The sequence below is a fragment of the Bufo bufo genome, chromosome 3, assembly GCF_905171765.1.
Source record: "Bufo bufo chromosome 3, aBufBuf1.1, whole genome shotgun sequence".
NCBI lineage: Eukaryota > Metazoa > Chordata > Amphibia > Anura > Bufonidae > Bufo > Bufo bufo.
The window spans coordinates 120,772,546-120,798,273 of NC_053391.1; the positions used below are offsets into that span (position 1 = coordinate 120,772,546).

The 25,728-nt window shown below is 46.0% G+C and overlaps 1 protein-coding gene across 2 annotated transcripts; it reads right to left on the reverse strand.

Moving 5' to 3' along the window:
- Positions 1 to 62: 62 nt before the first annotated feature.
- On the reverse strand, positions 63 to 24,256 carry IFT22 (intraflagellar transport 22). Of its 2 annotated transcripts, none has more exons than XM_040421811.1 (5): positions 24,099 to 24,256; positions 20,369 to 20,451; positions 13,093 to 13,179; positions 10,501 to 10,703; positions 63 to 662 (listed from the first exon to the last, which is right to left on the reverse strand). In XM_040421811.1, exons 1-5 carry the CDS (start codon positions 24,135 to 24,137, stop codon positions 514 to 516), a joined length of 561 nt encoding a protein of 186 aa, XP_040277745.1. In that variant the 5' UTR covers positions 24,138 to 24,256; the 3' UTR covers positions 63 to 513. The 2 variants fall into 2 exon arrangements, with proteins under 2 accessions (XP_040277745.1, XP_040277746.1); XM_040421812.1 differs by having other exon boundaries at positions 20,376 to 20,451; positions 24,099 to 24,136.
- Positions 24,257 to 25,728: the final 1,472 nt, after the last annotated feature.

Below are 25,728 nucleotides of genomic sequence, written 5' to 3' on the forward strand. Positions count from 1 at the left end.
GCTGTCAGTCACTGATAGTTGTACACAGGGAGGTGTTATCAGTGATTGATGGCATTCCTTGTGTAAGTGCGTAAACAGAGATAGCTAAAAAAAAATATATATACATATATATCAATCTGCTCAGCTCCTCCTGCTGATTGCTTTGCATTTTGTGGTGACAGGTTCGCTTTAACAATTGCAGATCTGGTAGAGTATTATAGAAAATAGGAAATGAAGTAGTGTATACAGGCTGTCTCTATTTTATCTCTTCATTTGGAAACTTTCTATGCATTAAATTTTTTTTTTTTCATAAAGGACAATACTATACATATATTTTTGTATGATACAAACATTGGTCATAATAAAATATTTTAAGATTTCCAACTATAAAATACAGAATGTTATTTCCTAGTAAGAACAGTGAATAGCCTTTGCTATGCTCGATGAAGCATCCTGTTGTTTTCTTTCTAAGTCTGGGTCTGAATAAGGAAACACGTGAGTAAAAGGCCTGAGTTTTTGCGTCATAAAGTAATGTTATGTAATAATAGACATTTCTTCCCGGTCTCTACTCTCTGACAATGAGCTGATGACACCTCGGAGATATTTTACAAATTCCAGTCTGACATCCTCAGGATCTTCTTCTAGATTGGAATGTACCAAAGGTAACTTGGCTAAAGCTGAGGCTGTAAACAAAAAGAGAAAGAAGATGAAAACCTTCATGTACTTGTGAAAATTTAAAAGGCCAAAACATAGCAAGGCCAAACAAATGTATTAAACAGGAAGCAAGTGGAGGACAAGGGCAACGTGACACATACTAGTAACTAAAGGGCTTGCCCCATCTCAACATTTATAGCATATCGCTAGAATATCCCACAAATGTCAGATAGGTGCGGGTCCCACCTCTGGGACCCACTCCTATCTCCCGAACAAAGTCCCCCGACTCTCCATTCATCGCTAAGAGAGTTCCAAAAGTCTCAAAGCAGTGAATGGAGTGGATGCCGAGCATGTGCGGTGTGCTCTCCTTCCGTACAGCGGCCTTGTTCTGGAGGTGGGACCCGCACCAGTCTGACATAGCGATATGCCATAGAAGCTGAAATAGGAATACCCCTTTAACTTAAGAATTTTCCTGTTTAACACTACCTAAGAGACCCTTTAAGGAGGACCTGTCATGTCTCCTGACATATCCGTCTAAGTAAATACTTGCATTCCTGATGAAATAACAATACCTGGAGGCATTTCTGGTAGTTACCGAGTGAACACTGACGTGTGAATAAGGCCTCTTTCACATGAGCGTTACGGATTCTCTCAGGGTCTGAGAAACCCAATTCACGTCTATGGAACCAGAGCTTTGTGAAAAGAATATAGAACATGCTGCATTTTTTCCTGAACGCAGAAAAGATCCGTGTAAAACCACGCTCATGTACACAGAACCATTGAAATCAGACCTGACAAAAAAAACTTTGCTCGTGTGAAAGGGGCCTTAGGGCTCATGCACATGACGGTTGTTTTGGTCCGCATCCGCTTCGCATTTTTTCCAGGTCAAATGCGGACTTATTCACTTCGTTGAGGCTGCAAAAGATGCGGACATGTCTGTTCCACAGCACTCGAAAAAAAAATAGAACATGTCCTATTATTGTCCGTTTTACATACAAGGATAGGATAGTTCTGTTATGGGCCAGATGTTCCTTTTCTTAGCCTTAGTTTCTGTGTTGTTGCCTTGTATATAGGGCTGCAAAATAGAGTAATTAGACACAAAAAATTAGCATCGAGGATTCGCTTGTGTCACGTGACCACGGAGCGGGAGTGAAGTGCTTGCTATTATTCCCGCTCCGTGGTCTCCCGCTGGCTCGCAATGCGCTCGGAATAGTCACCTTCCCAGCAGGGGGCCTCCGGACACTCCACAGCACGTACATGGTCCTGCGCTGAACTGACCTCCTGACACGTTGTGTGACGTCAGGCCCAGAGCAGCGTGGAACGATGGAGTGTCGATGGCACCCCTGCTGGAAACATAAGTTGATGACACAGAGGGGGGGGGGGGGGCCAATGACGCTGTGCACTCCAGGTGGCAGGAGGAGGGCAGGTTGTGCTTTCACGGACCGTGCATCCATGGTTTAACTGAAGTGTGGTCCGGCTTTAGGGAAGAATTGGCACAAGGGGAGCAGGGACGATGGCACAAGGGAGAGAGCTGAAGGCACTGGGGGACTGGAGGAGAGCTGAAGGCACTGGGGGAGGGGAGGAGAGCTGAAGGCACTGGGGGAGTGGAGGAGAGCTGAAGGCACTGGGGGAGTGGAGGAGAGCTGAAGGCACTGGGGGAGTGGAGGAGAGCTGAAGGCACTGGGGGAGTGGAGGAGAGCTGAAGGCACTGGGGGAGTGGAGGAGAGCTGAAGGCACTGGGGGAGTGGAGGAGAGCTGAAGGCACTGGGGGAGTGGAGGAGAGCTGAAGGCACTGGGAGATAGTGGAGGAGAGCTGAAGGCACTGGGGGATAGTGGAGGAGAGCTGAAGGCACTGGGGGAGTGGAGGAGAGCTGAAAGGCACTGGGGGAGGGGAGGAGAGCTGAAGGCACTGGGGGAGTGGAGGAGAGCTGAAGGCACTGGGGGAGTGGAGGAGAGCTGAAGGCACTGGGGGAGTGGAGGAGAGCTGAAGGCACTGGGGGAGTGGAGGAGAGCTGAAGGCACTGGGGGAGTGGAGGAGAGCTGAAGGCACTGGGGGAGTGGAGGAGAGCTGAAGGCACTGGGGGAGTGGAGGAGAGCTGAAGGCACTGGGGGAGTGGAACTGAAGGCACTGGGGGAGATGATGGCACTGGGAGATAGTGGAGCTGATTGCATTTGGGGGAACGGAGCTGATGGTACTGGGGCGAACTGATGCACTTGGGCTGATCGCATAGGGGGGAACGAAGGGTGTTGGGGACTGATGGCAGGGGGTCTGATGAGTTTTTATAAAGGAAAGCAGTCTATTAATTTATTTTTTCCTATTAGAGTACTCGATTAATCGTAAAAATAATCGGTAGAATACTCTTTTGCTAAAATAATAGTTATCTGCAGCCCTAACTGTATACGAGGTATAGTGCTTTTCAAGTAACAAAACAGGGTTTCTAGGTAACGTCTCTGGTGCACACTGGGAAAAAATCTATGGTTTGGAAGCAGTTTTCGATGTGCACTTTTTAAAGGGCAGATTTGTACCTATGACACTGGCTGACCTGTTACATGTGCGCTTGGCAGCTGAAGGGATCTGTGTTGGTCCCATGTGTCCACCTTGCTGAGAAAAATTATGTTTAATTATATGCAAATGAGCCTCTAGGAGCAACAGGGGCGTTATCATTACACCTAGAGGATCAGTTCTCTCTGCAAATGCCTTCTGCAATTTGATTGACAGAGGCAGGCAGTGCAGGTCAGCCATAGGTACAGGTCTGCTGACAGATGCCCTTTAACGGTGAAACACGTTTATTTAACCTATTTCACCAATAAAAACTGCAAACGCATTGAAAACCACTGTAAAACCATATTCATTTTTTGTGATTCCCGTTTTGATGCAGTTTTAACTGCAACTCAACAGTTATGTGTGAATATACCCTTACGGGCATATGTACTATGGCTGGTATTTCATCCATTCAAAGATGTACACAGGACGTGGTGCATCTCCTGGCTGTCCGTGCGCCAGAAAATAAGATCTACACCAGCTATGAGCAGGCATAGATTTCAACTATCATTTAGAAGACCACGCTCCCTCCTGCTAAAACCTGCCCACTTCTCTCACCACTTTTGAAAAGTGGAGAAAAGTGTGAAATTATACAATTTAGATATGGCGTGCGCATCATTTGCATCTTTTTTATGCTATAAAAGTGGTGTAAAAGCGATGATTAATCTGCCCCTTAATTAGATCAACTGTACGTGTCCATTATTTCAAGCAAAGAACAGTCATCGCTTCGTTAAAATTACCGTATTTTTCAACCTATAAGATCCCCCCATCTCCGGCGGATCAAGTATGACCCAACAGTTTTATAGAAATGCATTTTATAGATTGTTCATTTGATAAGCACAAAGAAAACAATAAAACAAAAACCTTGTACAATAGCAAATGTTCTGTAGATCCAGATACACCAGTTGCACAGTCTGGCCCACACAGCTAGTAATTGTTTCTAACCTTTCTAATGTTATACTGCCATCTAGTGGTGGAAAGACAGCATTAATAAGCCGTTCTCATGCCTTACCGTGTTAGTTTATGAACATTCAGCATTGGTTAAACAATAATGGTAGTTTGTAATCCCCATATGCTGGCTAGTACTAATCCTATTGATATGACAGGCAGCTGCTGCCAAGGCCAATAAGATAATGGGTTGCATCAAAAGGGGCATAGATGCCCGTGATGAGAACATAGTCCTACCACTTTACAAATCACTAGTCAGACCACACATGGAGTACTGTGTACAGTTCTGGGCTCCTGTGAACAAGGCAGACATAGCAGAGCTGGAGAGGGTCCAGAGGAGGGCAACTAAAGTAATAACTGGAATGGGGCAACTACAGTACCCTGAAAGATTATCAAAATTAGGGTTATTCACTTTAGAAAAAAGACGACTGAGGGGAGATCTAATTACTATGTATAAATATATCAGGGGTCAGTACAGAGATCTCTCCCATCATCTATTTATCCACAGGACTGTGACTGTGACGAGGGGACATCCTCTGCGTCTGGAGGAAAGAAGGTTTGTACACAAACATAGAAGAGGATTCTTTACGGTAAGAGCAGTGAGACTATGGAACTCTCTGCCTGAGGAGGTGGTGATGGTGAGTTCACTAAAAGAGTTCAAGCTGGGCCTGGATGTATTTCTGGAGTGTAATAATATTACAGGCTATAGCTACTAGAGAGGGGTCGTTGATCCACAGACTAAGGCCTCCTTCACACGACCGTTTTTTTTCCGTTTACGGGATGTTTTTTGCGCTCCGTATACGGAACCATTCATTTCAATGGTTCCACAAAAAAAAAGGAATGTACTCCGTATGCATTCCGTTTCCGTATTTCCGTTGAAAGATAGAACATGTCCTATTATTGCCTGCAAGTCACATTTAGTGGCTCCATTCAAGTCAATGGGTCCGCAAAAAAAAAAAAAAACGGAACACATACGGAACGTACTCCGTATGTCTTCTGTATCCGTTCAGTTTTTGCGGAACCAGCTATTGAAAGTTTTATGCTCAGCCCAATTTTTTCTATGTAATAGGCTTATTGCACACGACAGTATATTTTCACGGTCTGCAAAACGGGGTCCCGTTTTTCCGTGACCGTTTTTTCGTCCGTGGGTCTTCCTTGATTTTTGGAGGATCCACGGACATGAAAAAAAAGTCGTTTTGGTGTCCGCCTGGCCGTGCGGAGCCAAACGGATCCGTCCTGAATTACAATGCAAGTCAATGGGGACGGATCCGTTTGACGTTGACACAATATGGTGAAATTTCAAACGGATCCGTCCCCCATTGACCTTTAATGTAAAGTCAGGAGTTAATATACCATCGGATCGGAGTTTTCTCCAATCCGATGGTATATTTTAACTTGAAGCGTCCCCATCACCATGGGAACGCCTCTATGTTAGAATATACCGTCGGATTTGAGTTACATCGTGAAACTCAAATCCGACAGTATATTCCAACACAGAGGCGTTCCCATGGTGATGGGGACGCTTCAGGTTAGAATATACTAAAGGAACTGTGTACATGACTGCCCCCTGCTGCCTGGCAGGTGCTGCCAAGCAGCAGGGGGCAGCCCCCCCCCCTGTAGTTAACACATTGGTGGCCAGTGTGGCCGGCCCCCCCCCTCCCTCCCCTGTAGTTAACTCATTGGTGGCCAGTGCGGCCGGCCCCCCTCCCTCCCCTGTAGTTAACTCGTTGGTGGCCAGTGGTCCCCCCCTCCCTCCCCTGTAGTTAACTCGTTGGTGGCCAGTGGGCCTTCTCCCCTCCCTCCCCCTCCAAATTAAAATCTCCCCCCTATCATTGGTGGCAGCGGAGTGTACCGATCGGAGTCCCAGTTTAATCGCTGGGGCTCCGATCGGTAACCATGGCAACCAGGACGCCACTGCAGTCCCGGTTGCCATGGTTACTTAGCAATTTGTAGAACCATTATACTTACCTGCGAGCTGCGATCTCTGCGTCCGGCCGGGAGCTCCTCCTACTGGTAAGTGACAGGTCCGGCCGGGAGCTCCTCCTACTGGTAAGTGACAGGTCATGTCACTTACCAGTAGGAGGAGCTCCCGGCCGGACCTGTCACTTACCAGTAGGAGGAGCTCCCGGCCGGACGCAGAGATCGCAGCTCGCAGGTAAGTATAATGGTTCTACAAATTGCTAAGTAACCATGGCAACCGGGACTGCAGTAGCGTCCTGGTTGCCATGGTTACCGATCGGAGCCCTAGCGATTAAACTGGGACTCCGATCGGTACACTCCGCTGCCACCAATGATAGGTGGGGAGATTTTAATTAGGAGGGGGAGGGAGGGGAGAGGGCCCACTGGCCACCAACGAGTTAACTACAGGGGAGGGAGGGGGGCCCACTGGCCACCAACGAGTTAACTACAGGGGAGGGGGGGGGGCCGGCCGCACTGGCCACCAATGTGTTAACTACAGGGGGGGGGGCCCACTGGCCACTAATGTGTTAACTACAAGGGAGGGAGGGGGGGGGCCGGCCGCACTGGCCACCAATGTGTTAACTACAGGGGGGGGGGCCCACTGGCCACTAATGTGTTAACTACAAGGGAGGGAGGGGGGGGGGCCGGCCGCACTGGCCACCAATGTGTTAACTACAGGGGGGGGGGGCCCACTGGCCACTAATGTGTTAACTACAGGGGGGGGGGGCTGCCCCCTGCTGCCTGGCAGCACCTGCCAGGCATCAGGGGTCAGTCATGTACACAGTTCTTTTAGTATATTCTAACCTGAAGCGTCCCCATCACCATGGGAACGCCTCTGTGTTAGAATATACTGTCGGTTCTGAGTTTTCACGAAGTGAAAACTCAGCTATGAAAAAGCTTTTATGCAGACGGATCTTCGGATCCGTCTGTATAAAAAGTAACCTACGGCCACGGATCACGGACACGGGTGCCAATCTTGTGTGCATCCGTGTTCTTTCACGGACCCATTGACTTGAATGGGTCCGTGAACCGTTGGCCGTGAAAAAAATAGGACAGGTCATATTTTTTTCACGGCCAGGAAACACGGATCACGGATGCGGCTGCAAAACGGTGCATTTTCCGTTTTTTCCAAGGACCCATTGAAAGTCAATGGGTCCGCAAAAAAAAACGGAAAACGGCACAACGGCCACGGGTGCACACAACGGTCGTGTGCAGGAGGCCATAACTGTATACACCGAACGGAAAAACGGAATGGAAACAAAAAACGGACCGCAAAACACTGAAAAAGTCACACGGTCGTGTGCAGGAGGCCTTATTCTGATTGCCTGATTGGAGTCGGGAAGGAATTTTTTCCCCTAAGGGTCCATTCACACGTGCGTAAGTGTTTTGCGGATCTGCAAAACACGGACACTGGCAATGTGCATTATGCAATTTGCGGACCGCACATCACCGGCACTATAATAGAAAATGCCTAATCTTGTCCGCAATTGCAGACAAGAATAGGACATGTTATATTTTTTTGCGGAAACGGAAGCAAGGATGCGGAAGTGCGGATACGCAAATGTGGATGCGGATCCGCAAATGCGGACAGCACATTCCGGCCCCGTTGAAAATGAATGGAACGGATGCGGACCCATTTTGCGGACGTGTAAATGGACCCTTAAGTGAGGAAAATTGGCTTCTACCTCAGAGTTTTTTTTTTGCCTTCCTCTGGATCAACTTGCAGGATAACAGGCCGAACTGGATGGACAAATGTCTTTTTTCGCCCTTATGTACTATGTTACTATGTCATATGTATTATCATCTCCTAAAAATGTATCAGCAGATTTGTCCGTTTTCCTTGTCTGATCTTACTTTACCCGAGCCTTAGGCCCTGCTCACACTGAGTTTTGTCACGGATTCCACGCCAAGAAATTCTGGCAGTCAGGCTGAATCTGCCTCTCGCTGCTTTCAAGGGAAGGCAGTGCTGCACTTCATGTGGCGGCGGTTTATATCTGCGACCGCTCCAAGAAAGGCCTGTCCGCTCGCAGTTTAGCTTTATTCAATGAGGCTAAACCACAAGAGTGTCCACGACATTCAAATTAAAAAAACATTACACGGCCTGATGGAAAATGAATGGGGCACATACAATCGTTACTACATCGAGCAATATACTGCCGAGAAACTGGACTTTATGATGCCGCAAGAAATATGCGATCACCCGACAAACAAGCAATTATTGGGAATGAGCATTCACACGAACTCTGGCACAATAGAAAACGGATCCGTCCCCCATTGACTTTCAATGGGGTTCATGACGGATCCGTCATGGCTATATAAGACATAATACAACCGGATCCGTTCATGACGGATGCAGGCGGTTGTATTATTGTAATGGGAGCGTTTTTTGCAGATCCATGAAGGATTCACAAAAAACGCTAGTGAGAAAGTAGCCTCAGCCATTTTCCAAACCAAACAACTTTGTGGGAAATGCTAAATCAGCTGGGTGTGCCGGCCTTTTTCGTCCGTAAGCGTTTCCCCTTTTTGTCCGTAAGTGTTTTGCGGATACGCACATCACAGACACTATAATAGAAAATGCCTTTTCTGGTACGCAATTGCGGACAAGAATAGGACATGTTCTATTTTTTTCAGGACCGGAATTGCGGATCCCGAAAAAACGGATGCGGATCTCGAAAATGCAGATTCGCATCCGTTCCAGCCCCATTAAAAGTGAATGGGTCCGCAAATTGCGGAACGAATGTGGACCCAAATTACGGACGTGTGAATGGACCCTTACGCTGGGTTCAGACCTGAGCGTACTGAAGGAGCGCATACGCGGCTCCGAAACTAGCAAACGCCTATTGTCGCGCGTTCCCGGAAGTCTATGTACGGGAACACGCGACCATACGCCCCAAAGAAGCTCCTGTACTTCTTGGGGCGTAGGGCATTTTACAGAGCGTTCGTACTCGCTGTAAAACGCTCAGGTGAGAACCATTCCCATAGGGAATCATTGGTTCTTGCCTGTTGAGTGTTTTACACCGCGTAGGAACGCGCTGTAAAACGCTCAGGTCTGAACCCAGCCTTAGTCCTGATAAACCTCTTTAAGGCTGGTCAAAACACTGCAGCCAGATGTCACTATAAGGCCTCTTTCACACAAACGTGTGGCCCCGTGGTCGTGCTGTGGCCCGCAAAATGCGGGCCGCAATGCACGAGCACAGTCCGTGGGGCAGCCGCAGCGGATCGCGGTTCCCATTCACTTGAATAGGTCCGCGATCCAGCCGTTCCGCAAAAAGACAGGACATGTTCTATCTTTTTGCGGAACGGAAGTACGGGATGAAACCCCAGTGCTTCCGTTCCACACCATTCCGCATCTCCGGATTTGCGGACCCTTTGAAGCGAATAGGTCCACATCCGTGATGCGGAATGCCCGCGGAATAGCACCCGTGTATTGTGGATCCGCAATACGGCAACGGGGCGCACATGCCCATGTGAAAGAGGCCTAAGGGTCCATTCACACGTCCGTAATTTGGGTCCACATTCGTTCCGCAATTTGCGAACCCATTCACTTTCAATGGGGCTGGAACGGATGCGAATCCGCATTTTCGGGATCCGCATCCGCATTTTCAGGATCCGCATCAGTTTTTGCAGGATCCGCAATTCCATTCCTGAAAAAAATAGAACATGTCCTATTCTTGTCAGCAATTGCGGACCAGAAAAGGCATTTTCTATTATAGTGTCTGTGATGTGCGCTCCGCAAATTGCGGATCGCACGTTGCAGGTGTCCGTGTTTTGCGGATCCGCAAAACACTTACGGATGTGTGAATGGACCCTAAAGTCCAGGTGAAATTATTGGAAAGTATACATACACAGCATTTTTGGTTTTGGCACTTTTTTTTTCCCCCCAAGCACAGCATGCTCTGGGTATGGTGTTTTACGTATAGGATTAGTTTAACAGGAACCTAGGTTACAGGTCTGTCTAGTAGGTTAAAGGTAGCTGCTTCAGGTGTAGAAAAAGGTCTAAATGTAAGACAGCTAGGAAGCCGTCTTACATTTAGAACTGGCGGAGGATCCGGCGAAGGTATGAAGAAGCCGGCGCCTTTTCATAACTTCGGAGGAACCACCGCCAGCTTAGGAGTTTTTTTTAAGACTGGCGTCTAAAATGCCGGTCTTAATAAATGTGCCCCTTATTCTCTATTTTTTAGTTGGATTGTAAAACTAATTCCACTTTTTCCACACAGAGCTCCGTATTTATACTATCAAATGAAAGACCCTGGTGTAATGCATGGACGGGCTGGATCTGCTAGACAGGGGGCACTCTTATGTAGAAGCTCTCCATTTTGGCTCATAGAAGAGGTCCTATGGAAAAGGGGGTTGTCAGTTGCTTCAATACCCTCCAAGTGTAGAATAAGATACAGCGGAGGATTCCATAGGACACTTACATAGCTCTGGTTTCTCGGTTTGGTCTCCTGATCCAGGCTTGAGATGTGCGATCAGGAGGCACTGGTTATCTTGGAAGCGCTGCTGATGGATAAAGTTACTGTGCCATATTTCAATCTCTTTCAGGTGACTTGGAATGTCTGAATTAAATACAATAATGACCCCGTGGGAATCCTTCATTAACGCAGGCCAGCAACTTTCAAACCTACCAAAAGAGGAGACAAAATGGTAAGAAGCAAACCGTGGTGAACGTCATCAGCAAACAGCACTTATAGATGATTGCACCCTGGGGACTACACAAGGGACGGGCACTTTTACCCTAAGGCCTCTTTCACACGGGCGTTGCGGGAAAAGGTGCGGGTGCGTTGCGGGAACATGCGCGATTTTTACTCGCGAGTGCAAAACATTTTAATGCGTTTTGCACTCGCGTGTGAAAAATCGCGCATTTTTGGTACCCAAACCCGAACTTCTTCACAGAAGTTCGGGCTTGGGATCGGTGTTCTGTAGATTGTATATTTTTCCCCTTATAACATGGTTATAAGGGAAAATAATAGCATTCTGAATACAGAATGCATAGTACAATAGGGCTGGAGGGGTTAAAAAATAATAATAATTTAACTCACCTTAATCCACTTGCTCGCGCAGCCCGGCATCTCCTTCTGTCTTCATCTGTGAGCAATAGGACCTTTGATGACGTCACTGCGTTCATCACATGGTCCATCACATGATCCATCACCATGGTGATGGATCATGTGATGAGCGCAGTGACGTCATCAAAGGTCCTATTGCTCACAGATGAAGACAGAAGAGATGCCGGCTGCGCGAACAAGTGGATTAAGGTGAGTTAAATTATTATTATTTTTTAACCCCTCCAGCCCTATTGTACTATGCATTCTGTATTCAGAATGCTATTATTTTCCCTTATAACCATGTTATAAGGGGAAATAATAATGATCGGGTCTCCATCCCGATCGTCCTAGCAACCGTGCGTGAAAATCGCACCGCATCTTCACTTGCTTGCGGATGCTTGTGATTTTCACGCAACCCCATTCATTTCTATGGGGCCTGCGTTACGTGAAAAACGCACAAAAAGGAGCATGCTGCGATTTTCACGCAACGCACAAGTGATGCGTGAAAATCACCGCCCGTGTGAACAGCCCCATAGAAATGAACGGGTCAGGATTCAGTGCGGGTGCAATGCGTTCAACTCACGCATCGCATCCACGCGAAATACTCGCCCGTGTAAAAGGGGCCTAAATCATCACTGGGCAGGTCTAATTTCTATGAAAATTAATTTTCTAAAAATTTGCCATGCCAGCACACAATTCAAGGGGTTCAAATGAATTACTTAGACCTTCTTAGTACAGGGAATATAGAATGGCGCCCATTCAAATGACCATGCGACCGTGTAATACTCGGTAGGGCTTAGAATGCCAGAATGATACCGAACAACTCTCAACAATGGCTCACAGAAAAGCCATTGTCCATAGACCATAAGGAAAGCAGAGGTCCAGACTGAAAGAACTCTTTAAAGGAAAAGTGGCACCAGAAATTAGATCTGCCAGTTAAAACCAGATAGTAACACATCTCCTTTTTTCTAATCTGTTTTTACTTTCTGATTACAGATTTTTTATTCTATTTCCTGAACATGATTATGGGGGCAGCCATCTTGCCTGAGCTGTTCTTAACAGCATTTAGAAAGCATTAAGAGAATTGCTTTACGGCAGCTCCATGGTCCATAGACACAATGGTCAGGAGGGGACCTCATTGACTTCTATGGGAGAGTTTTCTAGACAAAGTGCGCAGGATGTCCTGCACATATCACAGAGCTTTTACCATCCCTCATTTCTCTACTAGCGGTGACCAACTGTCATATGTGACCTGTGCAGGGGTCATTGTACAAGGAAAGAATAGAATAGCTCTGGCAATCGCCTATTGTGAATGGTGGATCCTGTCTTATCTGTCATTTTAATTCTGCCTGTAATAAAATCACTTCTGTGTATAGATAAGCAGATAACTGCAGTAAAGTGATCTGAACAAACCAAGAAGTGGCACTTATTGTTAGTTAGGTCCTCTTAAAAAATGAACTGAAAAGAAGGCACAAAACATGCCTAAAACACGTGAAATTGATCAAAACAAATTATATTTCCTTATTCCTGCACAGCTGCATGATGAGGTTTATGATTAAGAATGCACGGAAAAGTTAAAAAAATAAAAATAAATAACATTTGCAGCAGGCTGTTCCGGCAGAGAACGGTTTGCCGGAGTTCGCAGTATCTGGCCTAGCCGCATATTGCTATTCACCGCTGGACCAATTGACTATAATGGGATCCGGCTGCATTCCGGCATGAGTACTGGGCATGAGTACTGGGTTTCAGCCGGACAAAAAGTCCTTATGGTTCTCTGTTTATGACCATGCTGCCCGACCACCTGCAACCACATAAGGGCCATCTAGGTCAAAGTTTCTGGATCAGAGAATTGGGAAGTGCCAGGGGTCCTTCTTCAGGAGCACGAGTAGAAAGGTCACATCTGTTTTAGACCTTTTGTGTGATTCACAGTAACACATTCCCAAGAAAGTAGTGATAAACATTTACTTGTGATCTCCTCCACAGTCCCAAAGCTCCACTTCACATCCAGGTCCTTTGTTTCCATTTACATTTGGGCATTCAAACTCTAGTATCCTGTATAAAATAAGGAAGAAGAAGATCTGGACAATCTGTATTGGAAATCTATCAAGGCAAATATTTATTAAGCAATAACATTGGCAGATCATTCTCCTAGTAAAAAGTCCATTACCGTACAGTCAGCTGAGTCTACACGTTATAATGAGGCTTATTAAACCGCACATCTGTGGAACACTATAACAACCCGCCTGTATAATATACAATGTATTGTGTGCAGTACGTCTAAGCCCTGTCATGTTCCCTGGGAGAACGCTGAACACATGCAGACTATAAAACCGGACGGGAAAAGGCCATTGTTATTGACTCTGTAGTGATCGGCACCAGTAATTCACATTTATTAAAAAAATATATAAATACAGGCAGATACTTATCCATGTATCCGTGTCTGATTGGCTCCAGATTTATTTGGCATTAGGACAACAACCCCAAACATACAGCCAATGCCATTAACCCATTTGTGACCACCAGTATGCCTTTTTACAGTGGCCAAGTCTAAGCTCTGCACAGGTCTCTTGCATGACAGCCGGGCTCCTGCTCTAATGGCTCGGATTGGCAAAAGCGTCGATCAATAGTGACAGCAGCATCTAAGCAGTTTCCGAGGGTGGGGGCTCCCACTATCATGCATTGGCAGTGCCCCAAATGAGAAGGCAGGGTAACCGTGTGCTCACACAGCAGCCAGGGGCCCAATGATGGTCCTCTACGTCTGCCCTCAGTGTATGCTTTTTGCAAAGGCGTAGGGGTAGGCGCTAAGGGGTTAGAGGTTGCAGTGCGACAGCGGCGACCTCTTCTATGGTTACCTGGACACCATCTAAACTGTAGCTGAGGGGAACGGGAAAACTGAATTAGTCTTACCGGTAATTCCCTTTTCACTAAACCTCCATGACGGCACCTTACTAGGAGATCATCCTCCTCCTCCTACCAGGCAGGGACAGGAAGCTTCAAAAGGGCCCACCTCCATGCAATCCTCAGTGTCTTCCGGACTTGACAGGCCCTATATTACAGCATTCATACCACAAAACTTCCATACTTTATAGCTTTAGACTTAATATGTATAATCTAAGCACTGGTTATTCTAAGATTCATATATACACTGCCTGTCCCCAAAAAAAAGTCGCCACCTGGATTTAACTAAGCAAATAGTTATGAGCCTTCTATTGGATAATTACTGCATGGGCGATTATCTTTCAGCTGGCAACAAGTTATTTAACCCCAACTGGTGCAATGAGTTGCTTCTCATTTCTTAAACAACACATCTCGTGGTCTTGGAAAAGATGTTAGTCTGTTTGAGAAGGGTCAAATCATTGGCATGCATAAAGCAGAGAAAACATCTAAGGAGATTGCAGAAACTACTAAAATTGGGTTAAGAACTGTCCAACGCATTATTAAAAACTGGAAGAATAGTGGGGACCAATCATATTCGAGGAAGAAATGTGCCGGAAAAAAAATCCTGAATGATCGTGATCGGCGATCACTTAAACGTTTGGTGAAATCAAATCGAAGAAAAAACAACAGTAGAACTCAGGGCTATGTTTAATAGTGAAAGTAAGAGTGTTTCCACACGCACAATGCGAAGGGAACTCAAGGGATCGGGACTGAACAGCTGTGTAGCCGTAAGAAAACCACTAATCAGTGAGGCAAACCAGGAAAAAAAGGCTTCAATTTGCTAGGGAGCATAAAGATTGGACTCTGGAGCAATGGAAGAAGGTCATGTGGTCTGATGAGTCAAGATTTACCCTGTTCCAGAGTGATGGGCGCATCAGGGTAAGAAGAGAGGCAGATGAAGTGATGCACCCATCATGCCTAGTGCCTACTGTACAAGCCTGTGGGGGCAGTGCTATGATCTGGGGTTGCTGCAGTTGGTCAGGTCTAGGTTCAGCAACAGTATGTTCTCCAAGAATGAGGTCAGCCGACTACCTGAACATACTGAATGACCAGGTAATCAACGGATTTTTTCTTCGCTGATGGCACGGGCATAATCCAAGATGACAATGCCAGGATTCATCAGGCTCAAATTGTGAAAGAGTGGTTCAGGGAGCATGAAACATCATTTTCACACATGGATTGGGTACCAGTGTCCAGACCTTAACCCCATTGAGAATCTTTGGGATGTGCTGGAGAAGGCTTTGCGCAGCAGTCAGACTCTACCATCATCAATACAAGATCTTGGTGAAAAATGTATGTAACACTGGATGGAAATAAATCTTGTGACATTGCAGAAGCTTATCGAAACAATGCCACAGCGAATGCGTGCCGTAATCAAAGCTAAAGGCTTTTTTTGGTGGCAACTTTTTTTTTGGACAGGCAGTGTATAACCAAAAAGAAAAAAAACCTCATTATTGTACCTCATAAATAGGTTTTCTTTTTTAATTTTTTTGTGGGGGGCGGGATGAATATAAGTCGTTATGGAGGTTTTGTGAAAAGGGAATTACTGGTAAGACTAATTCAGTTATTTCCCTCACCTCCATGACAGCACCTTACTATGAGAATTAACAGATTATTCATTTAGGGTGGGAAGACTGCTTGAAGAACTTTTCTTCCATATTTAAGGTCCCTTTTCACATCAATGTCTACTCTATAGTGTTTAATTCAAGTATGAGCGTTGGACCATGTTACCACCCTACATATTTGATCGAAAGAAGCGGATGCCCTTTCCACCCAGGATGTCGATACTGCCCTAGTAGAATGAGCTTTCAGGTTAGAAGGCGGTTCCTTCCTCATTACTCTATAGGCTTCACAAATAGCCGATTTAAGCCAATGCGCTATGGTCGCCCTAGAAGCTTTAACCCCTTTCCTGTTTCCCAAGAACTGAATAAAAAGACTATTGGATTTCCTCCAGGCCTTAGTAACTGATAAGTATTGGAGAATGCATCTCTTGATGTCTAAACTGAGAAAAACTTTCTCTGCTTCAGATCTAGGATTTTCGCAAAATGAGGGAAGAACAACCTCTTTCATTCTATGGAAATCCGACATCACTTTAGGAAGAAAAGAGTCCTCAAACCTCAAAATAATCCTATCGTCTCTAATGGTTAGGAATGGTTCCCTGAAGAGAAAGCTTGTATTTCATTAACTCTGCGGGCGGACGTGATGGTGACAAGGAACACTGTTTTGAGGGTCAAGAACTTAATGTTTACTTCCTCCAGAGGTTCAAATGGGGAAATAGTAAGACCTGAAAGGACTAGGTTTAGGTTCCGAGGTGCAACTATAGGTCTTAGCCTAGGTCTAAGTCTGTCAGTACCCTTCATGAATCTAACAATCCATGGGTGAGCAGCCAGCTTTACATGCAAGAAAGTGCTCAGAGCAGATATCTGCACTCTGAGTGTGCTAGGTTTTAACCCCTTGCTAAACCCTTCTTGTAAGAACTTTAGAATTGCAGGGACATCCCCCAATTTAACAGAAGGATTTTCCGAACACCAGGATATACAGTATATTTCTTCCAAAGTGATTTTTGTCCTACTGGCTAACATAATGCTGACTACTGAATCTGAAAGGCTCCTAGATGTAAGAATTAGCCTTTCAGGATCCATGCTGACAGGCGCAGACTTGTCACCTTTGGATGAGAGAACGGACCTTGTGTTAGAAGGTCCTGGGACCACGGCAGAATCCAGGGGTTCTCCCTGGACATTTTTGTCAGGAGCGGGTACCATGATTTTGTTGGCCAGTCTGGTGCTATTAGAATCACATTTAACCTGTCTTCTCATATCTTTCTTAAGACTCTCTGTATTAGGGGCAATGGGGGAAAGCAATACACTAGATTGGAATTCCACCTCATCGCTAGTGCATCCGTTCCTGCACTTTCTTTGTCCCTTGTATCCAAGGAGTAGTAGATCGGTACCTTTGCATTGTTCTTGTTCGCAAATAAATCTACTTGTGGTAAACCCCATTTATGCACTAGCGAGTTGAATATTTCTTTCTTTAAACTCCACTCCCCTGGATCCAATCTTCTTCAACTTAGAAAGTCCGCCTTGATATTTTGTGTCCCTTTCAAGAAAACGCATTTTCCGCCCCCAAAAAATAGGGATTTTGACTTTTCGGTGGAGGGGGGAATACAGTATTTTTTTCTTGAAAGTGCAGGAAACCGAGGAAAATTCCTGCACTTCTGTATATTACAAAAGCATTATAGAGGGCTATTTGCGTCAGGTGCAATGCCAATTTTTTTTACCATGCCCGAGTTTTGCGGAGGGCAGTGTATGGTAGCAGTACCTGGTCTGACAGATCCACTCCTCCCGTAAACTTATTAAAGTCCTGGATGCACACAGGTTTGGGGACTGATTCTGTGGATCCACGAACTGGGACAGGGGTGTATGGTATCATGCTTGTCTTTGTACTTAACAAGCATCATGTTATCACTGCTAACTGCCCTGCTTTCCCTCACTTTTAGGCCTCATGCACACGACCGTATTTTTTTGCGGTCCGCAAAACGGGGTTCCGTTTTTCCGTGATCCGTGACCGTTTTTTCGTCCGTGGGTCTTCCTTGATTTTTGGAGGATCCACGGACATGAAAAAAAAAGTCGTTTTGGTGTCCGCCTGGCCGTGCGGAGCCAAACGGATCCGTCCTGAATTACAATGCAAGTCAATGGGGACGGATCCGTTTGACGTTGACACAATATGGTGCAATTTCAAACGGATCCGTCCCCCATTGACTTTCAATGTAAAGTCAGGAGTTAATATACCATAGGATCGGAGTTTTCTCCAATCCGATGATATATTTTAACTTGAAGCGTCCCCATCACCATGGGAACGCCTCTATGTTAGAATATACCGTCGGATTTGAGTTACATCGTGAAACTCAAATCCGACAGTATATTCTAACACAGAGGCGTTCCCATGGTGATGGGGACGCTTCAGGTTAGAATATACTAAAATAACTGTGTACATGACTGCCCCCTGCTGCCTGGCAGGTGCTGCCAGGCAGCAGGGGGCAGCCCCCCCCCCTGTAGTTAACACATTGGTGGCCAGTGTGGCCGGCCCCCCCCCTCCCTCCCCTGTAGTTAACTCATTGGTGGCCAGTGCGGCCGGCCCCCCCTCCCCTGTAGTTAACTCATTGGTGGCCAGTGGGCCCCCCCCTCCCCTGTAGTTAACTCATTGGTGGCCAGTGGCCCCCCCCCTCCCCTGTAGTTAACTCATTGGTGGCCAGTGGCCCCCCCCCTCCCCTGTAGTTAACTCGTTGGTGGCCAGTGGGCCCCCCTCCCTCCCCTGTAGTTAACTCGTTGGTGGCCAGTGGGCCTTCTCCCCTCCCTCCCCCTCCTAATTAAAATCTCCCCCCTATCATTGGTGGCAGCGGAGTGTACCGATCGGAGTCCCAGTTTAATCGTTGGGGCTCCGATCGGTAACCATGGCAACCAGGACGCTACTGCAGTCCCGGTTGCCATGGTTACTTAGCAATTTGTAGAACCATTATAGGGGAGGGGGGGGGGCCCACTGGCCAGAAATGAGTTAACTACAGGGGAGGGGGGGGCCCACTGGCCACCACTGAGTTAACTACAGGGGAGGGGGGGCCCACTGGCCACCAATGAGTTAACTACAGGGGAGGGGGGGGGCCCACTGGCCACCAATGAATTAACTACAGGGGAGGGGGGGGCCCACTGGCCACCAATGAGTTAACTACAGGGGAGGGGGGGGCCGGCCGCACTGGCCACCAATGTGTTAACTACAGGGGGGGGGGCTGCCCCCTGCTGCCTGGCAGCACCTTCCAGGCAGCAGGGGGCAGTCATGTACACAGTTCTGTTAGTATATTCTAACCTGAAGCGTCCCCATCACCATGGGAACGCCTCTGTGTTAGAATATACTGTCGGTTCTGAGTTTTCACGAAGTGAAAACTCAGCTATGAAAAAGCTTTTATGCAGACGGATCTTCGGATCCGTCTGTATAAAAACTAACCTACGGCCACGGATCACGGACACGGACGCCAATCTTGTGTGCATCCGTGTTCTTTCACGGACCCATTGACTTGAATCGGTCCGTAAACCATTGGCCGTGAAAAAAATAGGACAGGTCATATTTTTTTCACGGCCAGGAAACACGGATGCGGCTGCAAAACGGTGCATTTTCAGATTTTTCCACGGACCCATTGAAAGTCAATGGGTCCACGAAAAAAAAACGGAAAACGGCACAACGGCCACGGCTGCACACAACGGTCGTGTGCATGAGGCCTTATTCTTTGGTCTATAACATTTTTAGTCAGATGTTTTTGGTTTCGTCTGATAGTTCCGCATGCAACTAGGGATGAAACGATTACTCGATTGAATCAAGTAATTTGACACAAAAAATCCTCAATACAATTTTTTTTTAAATGAATGCCGTGCATGTACGGCCGGAATGCGGTCTGGCACAGCACTCCCCGCCGTTCATGCACGCCATAATGCGTTTATTTTACAACTACATCAAAAGTTCTGATTCAGCCTCTCCAGACGCCACCTCCACGCCCCAGATTACACCGCTGAGGAAGGTCCTGTTGGGCTGAAACGTCCGATGACCCATACTGTGGATACATTTACTATATATATATATACACACACACACACACACACACACACACACATGTCCGGATCAGAACTTTTGATGTCTTTGTAAACTAAATGACACTTTAATTGCATCCATGCTGAATTGATGACCAAGTTCTTTCGCTTGCACCAACCCACCTAAGAAGAGCAGTGCAGAACCCACTTTTGTTCATATACCACATGGTACTGCAGTCACTTCAAGAATGTTCCTTTAAAGTGTTTTTTGGGGTTCAGAATACTGATGGCCTATCCTAAGGATCTTGGATCTCTGGCGGTCCAACCCTCAGCATCCCTCCTCCAACCAGCTCTCTAAAGGGGCCGTGGTCTCCTCATGGTTTACACTAGTCCGTCTACTAGTAATTGCAGGGCAGCATACTGCAGCTTCCTCCCATTCAAGTGACCAGAACAAGTTGTAATACTCCGGACAGCAGTTACTACATATGGAGCCATTTAGAGGGGGGGGGGGGGGGGGTGCAGAGAGTCAGCCCCCACTGATCTGAGACCCTGAGAGGAGTCAGCACAAATGCCCATTTAGTAGGGGCACAAACCAGTACCACTTCAGCGGTGAATCAACCTAATATTACTACAATCTACTGACATGTTCCCATGGTACACCAAGCAGTAGTTCAGGAAAAAAGTTCAGTAACTGCTGGTCCGGTACACTTCTATACGGACCGGTACATTACCTCACACCTTGGGTTGGACTGTATTCTCCACCAATATTTTCTGTGGCATCAGCTAAAAAGTTGGACAAAGTTGTCTTTCCACACTGCAAAAAAAAAAATAAAAAAAAAAATTTAACTTACAAAATCCATGTGAAGCCAACAATCTCAATGGGGGAGGCATTATAATTAAAGGGGCATTCCAGTTATGACAACGTATCCCTTATCGACAAGATAGGGGATGACTATTAGATCGGTGAGGCTCTTACCACTCGGACCTTCACTCATCACAAGAACAGGAACTCTGAACCCTGCGGGGCCCCGTGACATGGACGCAGTGGCAGGTCGGACATGCGCACACAGTAGATCCATTAATCTCTATGGGAGATCCCGAGACGGCATTCGGAGCAATGCATAAGCCTGACGTGCCGCTCCGTTCATTTCGAGGGGCCCCATGAAGTACAGAGTCCCCGTTCTTGTGAGTGGTGGGGATTCCAGTGGTAGTATAGGGATAAACCGGAATACCTCTTTAACCGTGACGTACGGGTGGATGAGGTAATGTATGGAGTGGGCTGCTGCTGTGAGCCCGCTCCATATGCGGCGGGTGCCGGCTGTATCATACAGCATGGCAACCGGCTACAATGACGGGAAGGGCGATCCAGCCAACCCCTGTCATTTAACCCACTCAGGTGCAGCGACATCTGTGAGGTAAGACAGAGGGGTGTGGGTCAGCTCCAATTGGTTACCATGACACTGCTGAAGTCTTCCAAGCCTGCCATGGTAAGCTCCCTGCTGCTGTGTGCACAAGGCACAGCTCAGCAGGGACAGTGTCAAATCCTATTCACCCTAACAGACCTCTATTAGGGTGAATAGGACAAGGGATCAAAAGATAGCTAATAAAAGGTTTACAAAAAAGGTAAAAAAAAATTAAAATTATATTAAAATACGGTATTAAAAGTTTAAATAAAAATATATTAACAATAGAAAAATTAAACATATCAGGTATCGCAGTGTCTGAAAATGTCTGAACAATTAAAATATTTTTTCTTAAATTCCTGTGTGGTGAACGCCGTAAATGGAAAAAAAAAAATGCAAGATTCGCCATTTTTTTTGTCACCTTTCCCTCCCCAAAAAACTGAACAACAGTGATCAAAAAGTTGTACGTACCACAAAATGGTACCAATAAAAACTGCAGTTCGTCCCGCAAAGAACAAGCCCTCATACAGCTCCGTGGACGGAAATATTAAAAAAAGTTATGGTTGTCAGAAAATGGCCATTTTTGTATTGAGTTGCAGAATAAGGCTACTTTCATTGCGTTAATGCAAGTCAATGGGGAAAAAAGCCGGATCCGGCGTTCAGTCAAAGTGTTCCGGATTTTTGGCCGGAGGTAAAAATACAACATGCTACGGTTTTCTGAAAAGCCTGATCAGTCAAAAAGACTGAACTGAAGACATCCTGATGCATCCTGAACGGATTGCTCTCCATTCAGAATGCATGGGGATAAAACTGATCAGTTCTTTTCCGGATTTGAGCCCCTAGGACGGAACTCAGCGCCGGAAAAGAAAAACGCTAGTGTGAAAGTACCCTTAGAACGTCATGTCAGTTTTAGCGCACAGTGAAAGCTGTGCTGTCAAAGCCCCCAAAACCTTGGCGGTATTTTTTTTTTTTTCAACTTAACCGCACAAAAGAATTTTTTTCCCGTTCTCCAATAACAGACATGGTAAATTAAATTGTGCCTTTAAAAAATACAACTTATCCCGCAAAAAAAAATAAGCCCTCGTATGTCTATATGAATGGAGAATTAAAAGGTTATGGCTATATGGAACATGGGGAGGAAAAATGAAAATGCAAAACCAAAAATGGGCCCAGTTAGTACTTAAGGGGTTAGAGGAGAATACCCCAAATTATCCTGAAATGAGGGACCTGTAACATTGATTCAGTGGTGCAGCCCCTAAGGCTGGGTTCACACGAGCAGATGCCGTGCGTGGCATCCGCTCCGTGAAAGAGTGCCAAGACCCGATGCAGACTGCAGAGGCACGGAGCATTAACATGACTGATAATGCTCCGTACCTCTCTGTGATCTCTTTACTACGAAATCACAGCGGCATCCGCTCGTGTGAACCCAGCCTAACAGTGGCACCTGGCCGCCCTCTAAACAGGGAACTACCACACACCCCCATTTAGAAGAAATCTAAACAAAAACATGATTAGTTTTTATTTTAAAAAAAATAATTTTGTTTTTATGTTGGGAAAATGTGATATTTAAAAGTGGTTGGCCAGGATGGAATTTTTTTTATTTTTATTTTTTAAATATCACCCTCCAGACCATTGTAGGGAAGTATACTAAGGCCTCTTTCACACGGGCGTTGCGGGAACACCCGCGATTTTTCCGCACGAGTGCAAAACATTGTAATGCGTTTTGCACTCGCGTGAAAAAAATTGCGCGTGTTTGGTACCCGAACTTCTTCACAGAAGTTTGGGCTTGGGATCGGTGTTCTGTAGATTGTATTATTTTCTCTTATAACATGGTTATAAGGGAAAATAATAGCATTCTGAATACAGAATGCATAGTAAACTAGCACTGGAGGGGTTAAAAAAAATAATAATTTAACTCACCTTAATCCACTTGCTGGCGCTGCCGGCATCTCGTCTGTCTCCTTCTGTGCTGAACAGGACCTGTGGTGAGCATTAAGTACAGTTACAGGACCTTTGATGACGTCACTCCGGTCATCACATGATCCATCACCATGGTAAAAGATCATGTGACGTACCATGTGATGACCGGAGTGACGTCATCAAAGGTCCTGTAACTGTACTTAATGCTCACCACAGGTCCTATTCAACAAAGGAGACAGAAGGAGATGCCGGGCCACGATCAAGTGGACTAAGGTGAGTTAAATTATTATTATTATTTTTTTAACCCCTCCAGCCCTATTGTACTATGCATTCTGTATTCAGAATGCTATTATTTTCCCTGATAACCATGTTATAAGGGAAAATAATAATGATCGGGTCTCCATCCCGATCGTCTCCTAGCAACCGTGCGTGAAAATCGCACCGCATCCGCACTTGCTTGCGGATGCTTGCGATATTCACGCAACCCCATTCATTTCTATGGGGCCTGCGTTACGTGAAAAACGCACAAAGAGGAGCATGCTGCGATTTTCACGCAACGCACAAGTGATGCGTGAAAATCACCGCTCGTGTGCACAGCCCCATAGAAATGAATGGGTCGGGATTCAGTGCGGGTGCAATGTGTTCACCTCACGCATCGCATCTGCGCGGAATACTCGCCCGTGTGAAAGGGGCCTTACTTGCTTCCCGCTTGGTGTATCCCCAGCTATCTTCATTGCGCTTCCAGTATAGATCACAGGCACTGCTGCAGCCAATGGCCGGCCTCAGCAGTGACGTGGCCCCAAGCAGCACATGACACTTGGGGACACATCACCACTGAGGCCTGTCATTGGCTGTGGCAGGTATTGGGGCACAGTGAAGACAGATCTGCTCATTCCCAATCTGCCCTGTGTAAATGCCATTGTTGTGGCTGGAGGGCACTGAGGGGTATAAAACCTGTATGTGCTACCCCTGCCCTGAGCATCTGTAATAAACTACATTGGGGGTTATCTCTGCATCGTCTCAATGTTATATAAAGTCGCCCCTAACCTCAGCGTTAGTTCACACAAGCAGTCCAAATACCGCACATGGTAACAGCAATGCTTATAAAGACGCTTCGGCTCCATAGCCCTGTCCTTACCTCACTGGGTCCAACAATCAGCACCTTGGCCTTCAGCATCCTTCTGCCGGATCGGTGGTCGCTGCTCCAGAAGAGCGGGGGACGGGTAATCCCGATAATACTGGACTACGAGCCCATACAGCGCGGATTACTGCTGCTGCGGCCTATGCGACTACAGCCGCGTCCTCCGTTTCCATAACAACACAGCGGGCGCAGCCATAGGCTGCCGCCGTTTCCAGGGAGACAGTGCTGAGTAAATCTGTTGTGTGATTTTCCCTGGCACGTTCGCCATTATCACAGCCCGCAGCTTTATTTATTCCAGTGCTTTCCTCTTTCAGTGATGATGGGGGTCATTCTAGGTTCAGTAAACTAAGAACCTTAACGGTTCTAATGGCCCCATGTACATAAAGTGGGAAACGGGAAAATATCCAAATACAAATAAACACAATTCTGCCACAGTTTTATGAGCTTTGTTTTTACAGTGTTTCCGATGCGTTAAAACTGACCTGTGACTCTCATTCTCCAGGTCAATAGGATTTCAGCGGTACCACATATGTATAGTTTTTCTTGCGTTTTAATACTGAAAAAAATAAAAACTTTGTAAAAAAAAAAAAAAATGTTCTTTGTATAGCCGTATTTGGAGCCCCAATGCCCCATACGTTGTATTTCGTTATGTGTATGGAGCTGTGTGATGGCTCATTTTTTGAGGGAGGATCTGTACTTTTCATTGATATCATTTAGGGGTGTGTATGACTTTTTGATCACTTATTACTTAATTTTTTTGGGAGGTGAAAAGGCAAAAAAAAAATAATGAATCGGCCATTTTCACTTGTTTCAGTTTTGCTGTTCACCATATGGGATAAATATTTTTATAGTTTAATAGTACTGGTGTTTCTCCCGCGGCGATGGCCATGATGTGTATTTTTTATTGTGTGTGTTTTTTTTTTCCATTTCATATTTTTTTAGATTTTTTAAAAAACTTTTTTCTTCACTTGCTCATTGTCGTCATAGGAAACTATAACAAGCAATCATCAGCTTGCTCCTGTCATAGACTCGAATGCATTAGCATCGGAATCCACGAGAAATACTTGGGCCAGATTTATCATTAGCTCAAGTTAAAATAATGGAGTGAAAAAGTCTCAAATATTTGCGCAATCTCTAAAACTGCGCAAAAATTTGTGACTTTTATTGGCTCTGCGCTATGCTCGCCAGTTTTCTGAAAGTGGGCGTGTTTACTTATGTAAATGAATCTCTAGACAGATTTACTATTGCGACAATATAAAAAAGTCGCAAAAAATTGTGCAATTTCACTCCAGTGAGGACCATGCTTATCTTATGCGACTTTTCAATAGAACATGCAACTTTTTCGTAAAGACTTGCGACTTTGTAAAGCCGCTTACTGAAGGATAAACTGCTACCGTCAAACCACATTTATCACAGTATCAAAGGACCATTAATAAATCTGACTTAGGCCAAAAGTGACTTTGGACATATGTAACAGTGGAGTAAGATGTAAGGCCTCATGCACAGGAACGTTGTTTGTTTCCGTGTCCGTTCCTTTTTTTTACGGATAGGATGCGGACGCATTTATTTCAATGGGTCCGCAAAAAACGCGGACAGTACACCGTGTGCTGTCCGCATCAATATGTCC

Excerpts from the sequence above, each read along its gene's own strand:
- IFT22 (XM_040421811.1), bottom strand. The coding sequence starts at position 24,137 with ATGCTGAAGGCCAAGGTGCTGATTGTTGGACCCAGTGAG. Across the intron at positions 13,180-20,368 it reads AGTCCAACCCAAGGTGTGAG|GATACTAGAGTTTGAATGCC; the intron begins GTAATGTACCGG and ends TATTTTATACAG. Across the intron at positions 663-10,500 it reads AACCGAGAAACCAGAGCTAT|CCTCAGCTTTAGCCAAGTTA; the intron begins GTAAGTGTCCTA and ends TTTTGTTTACAG.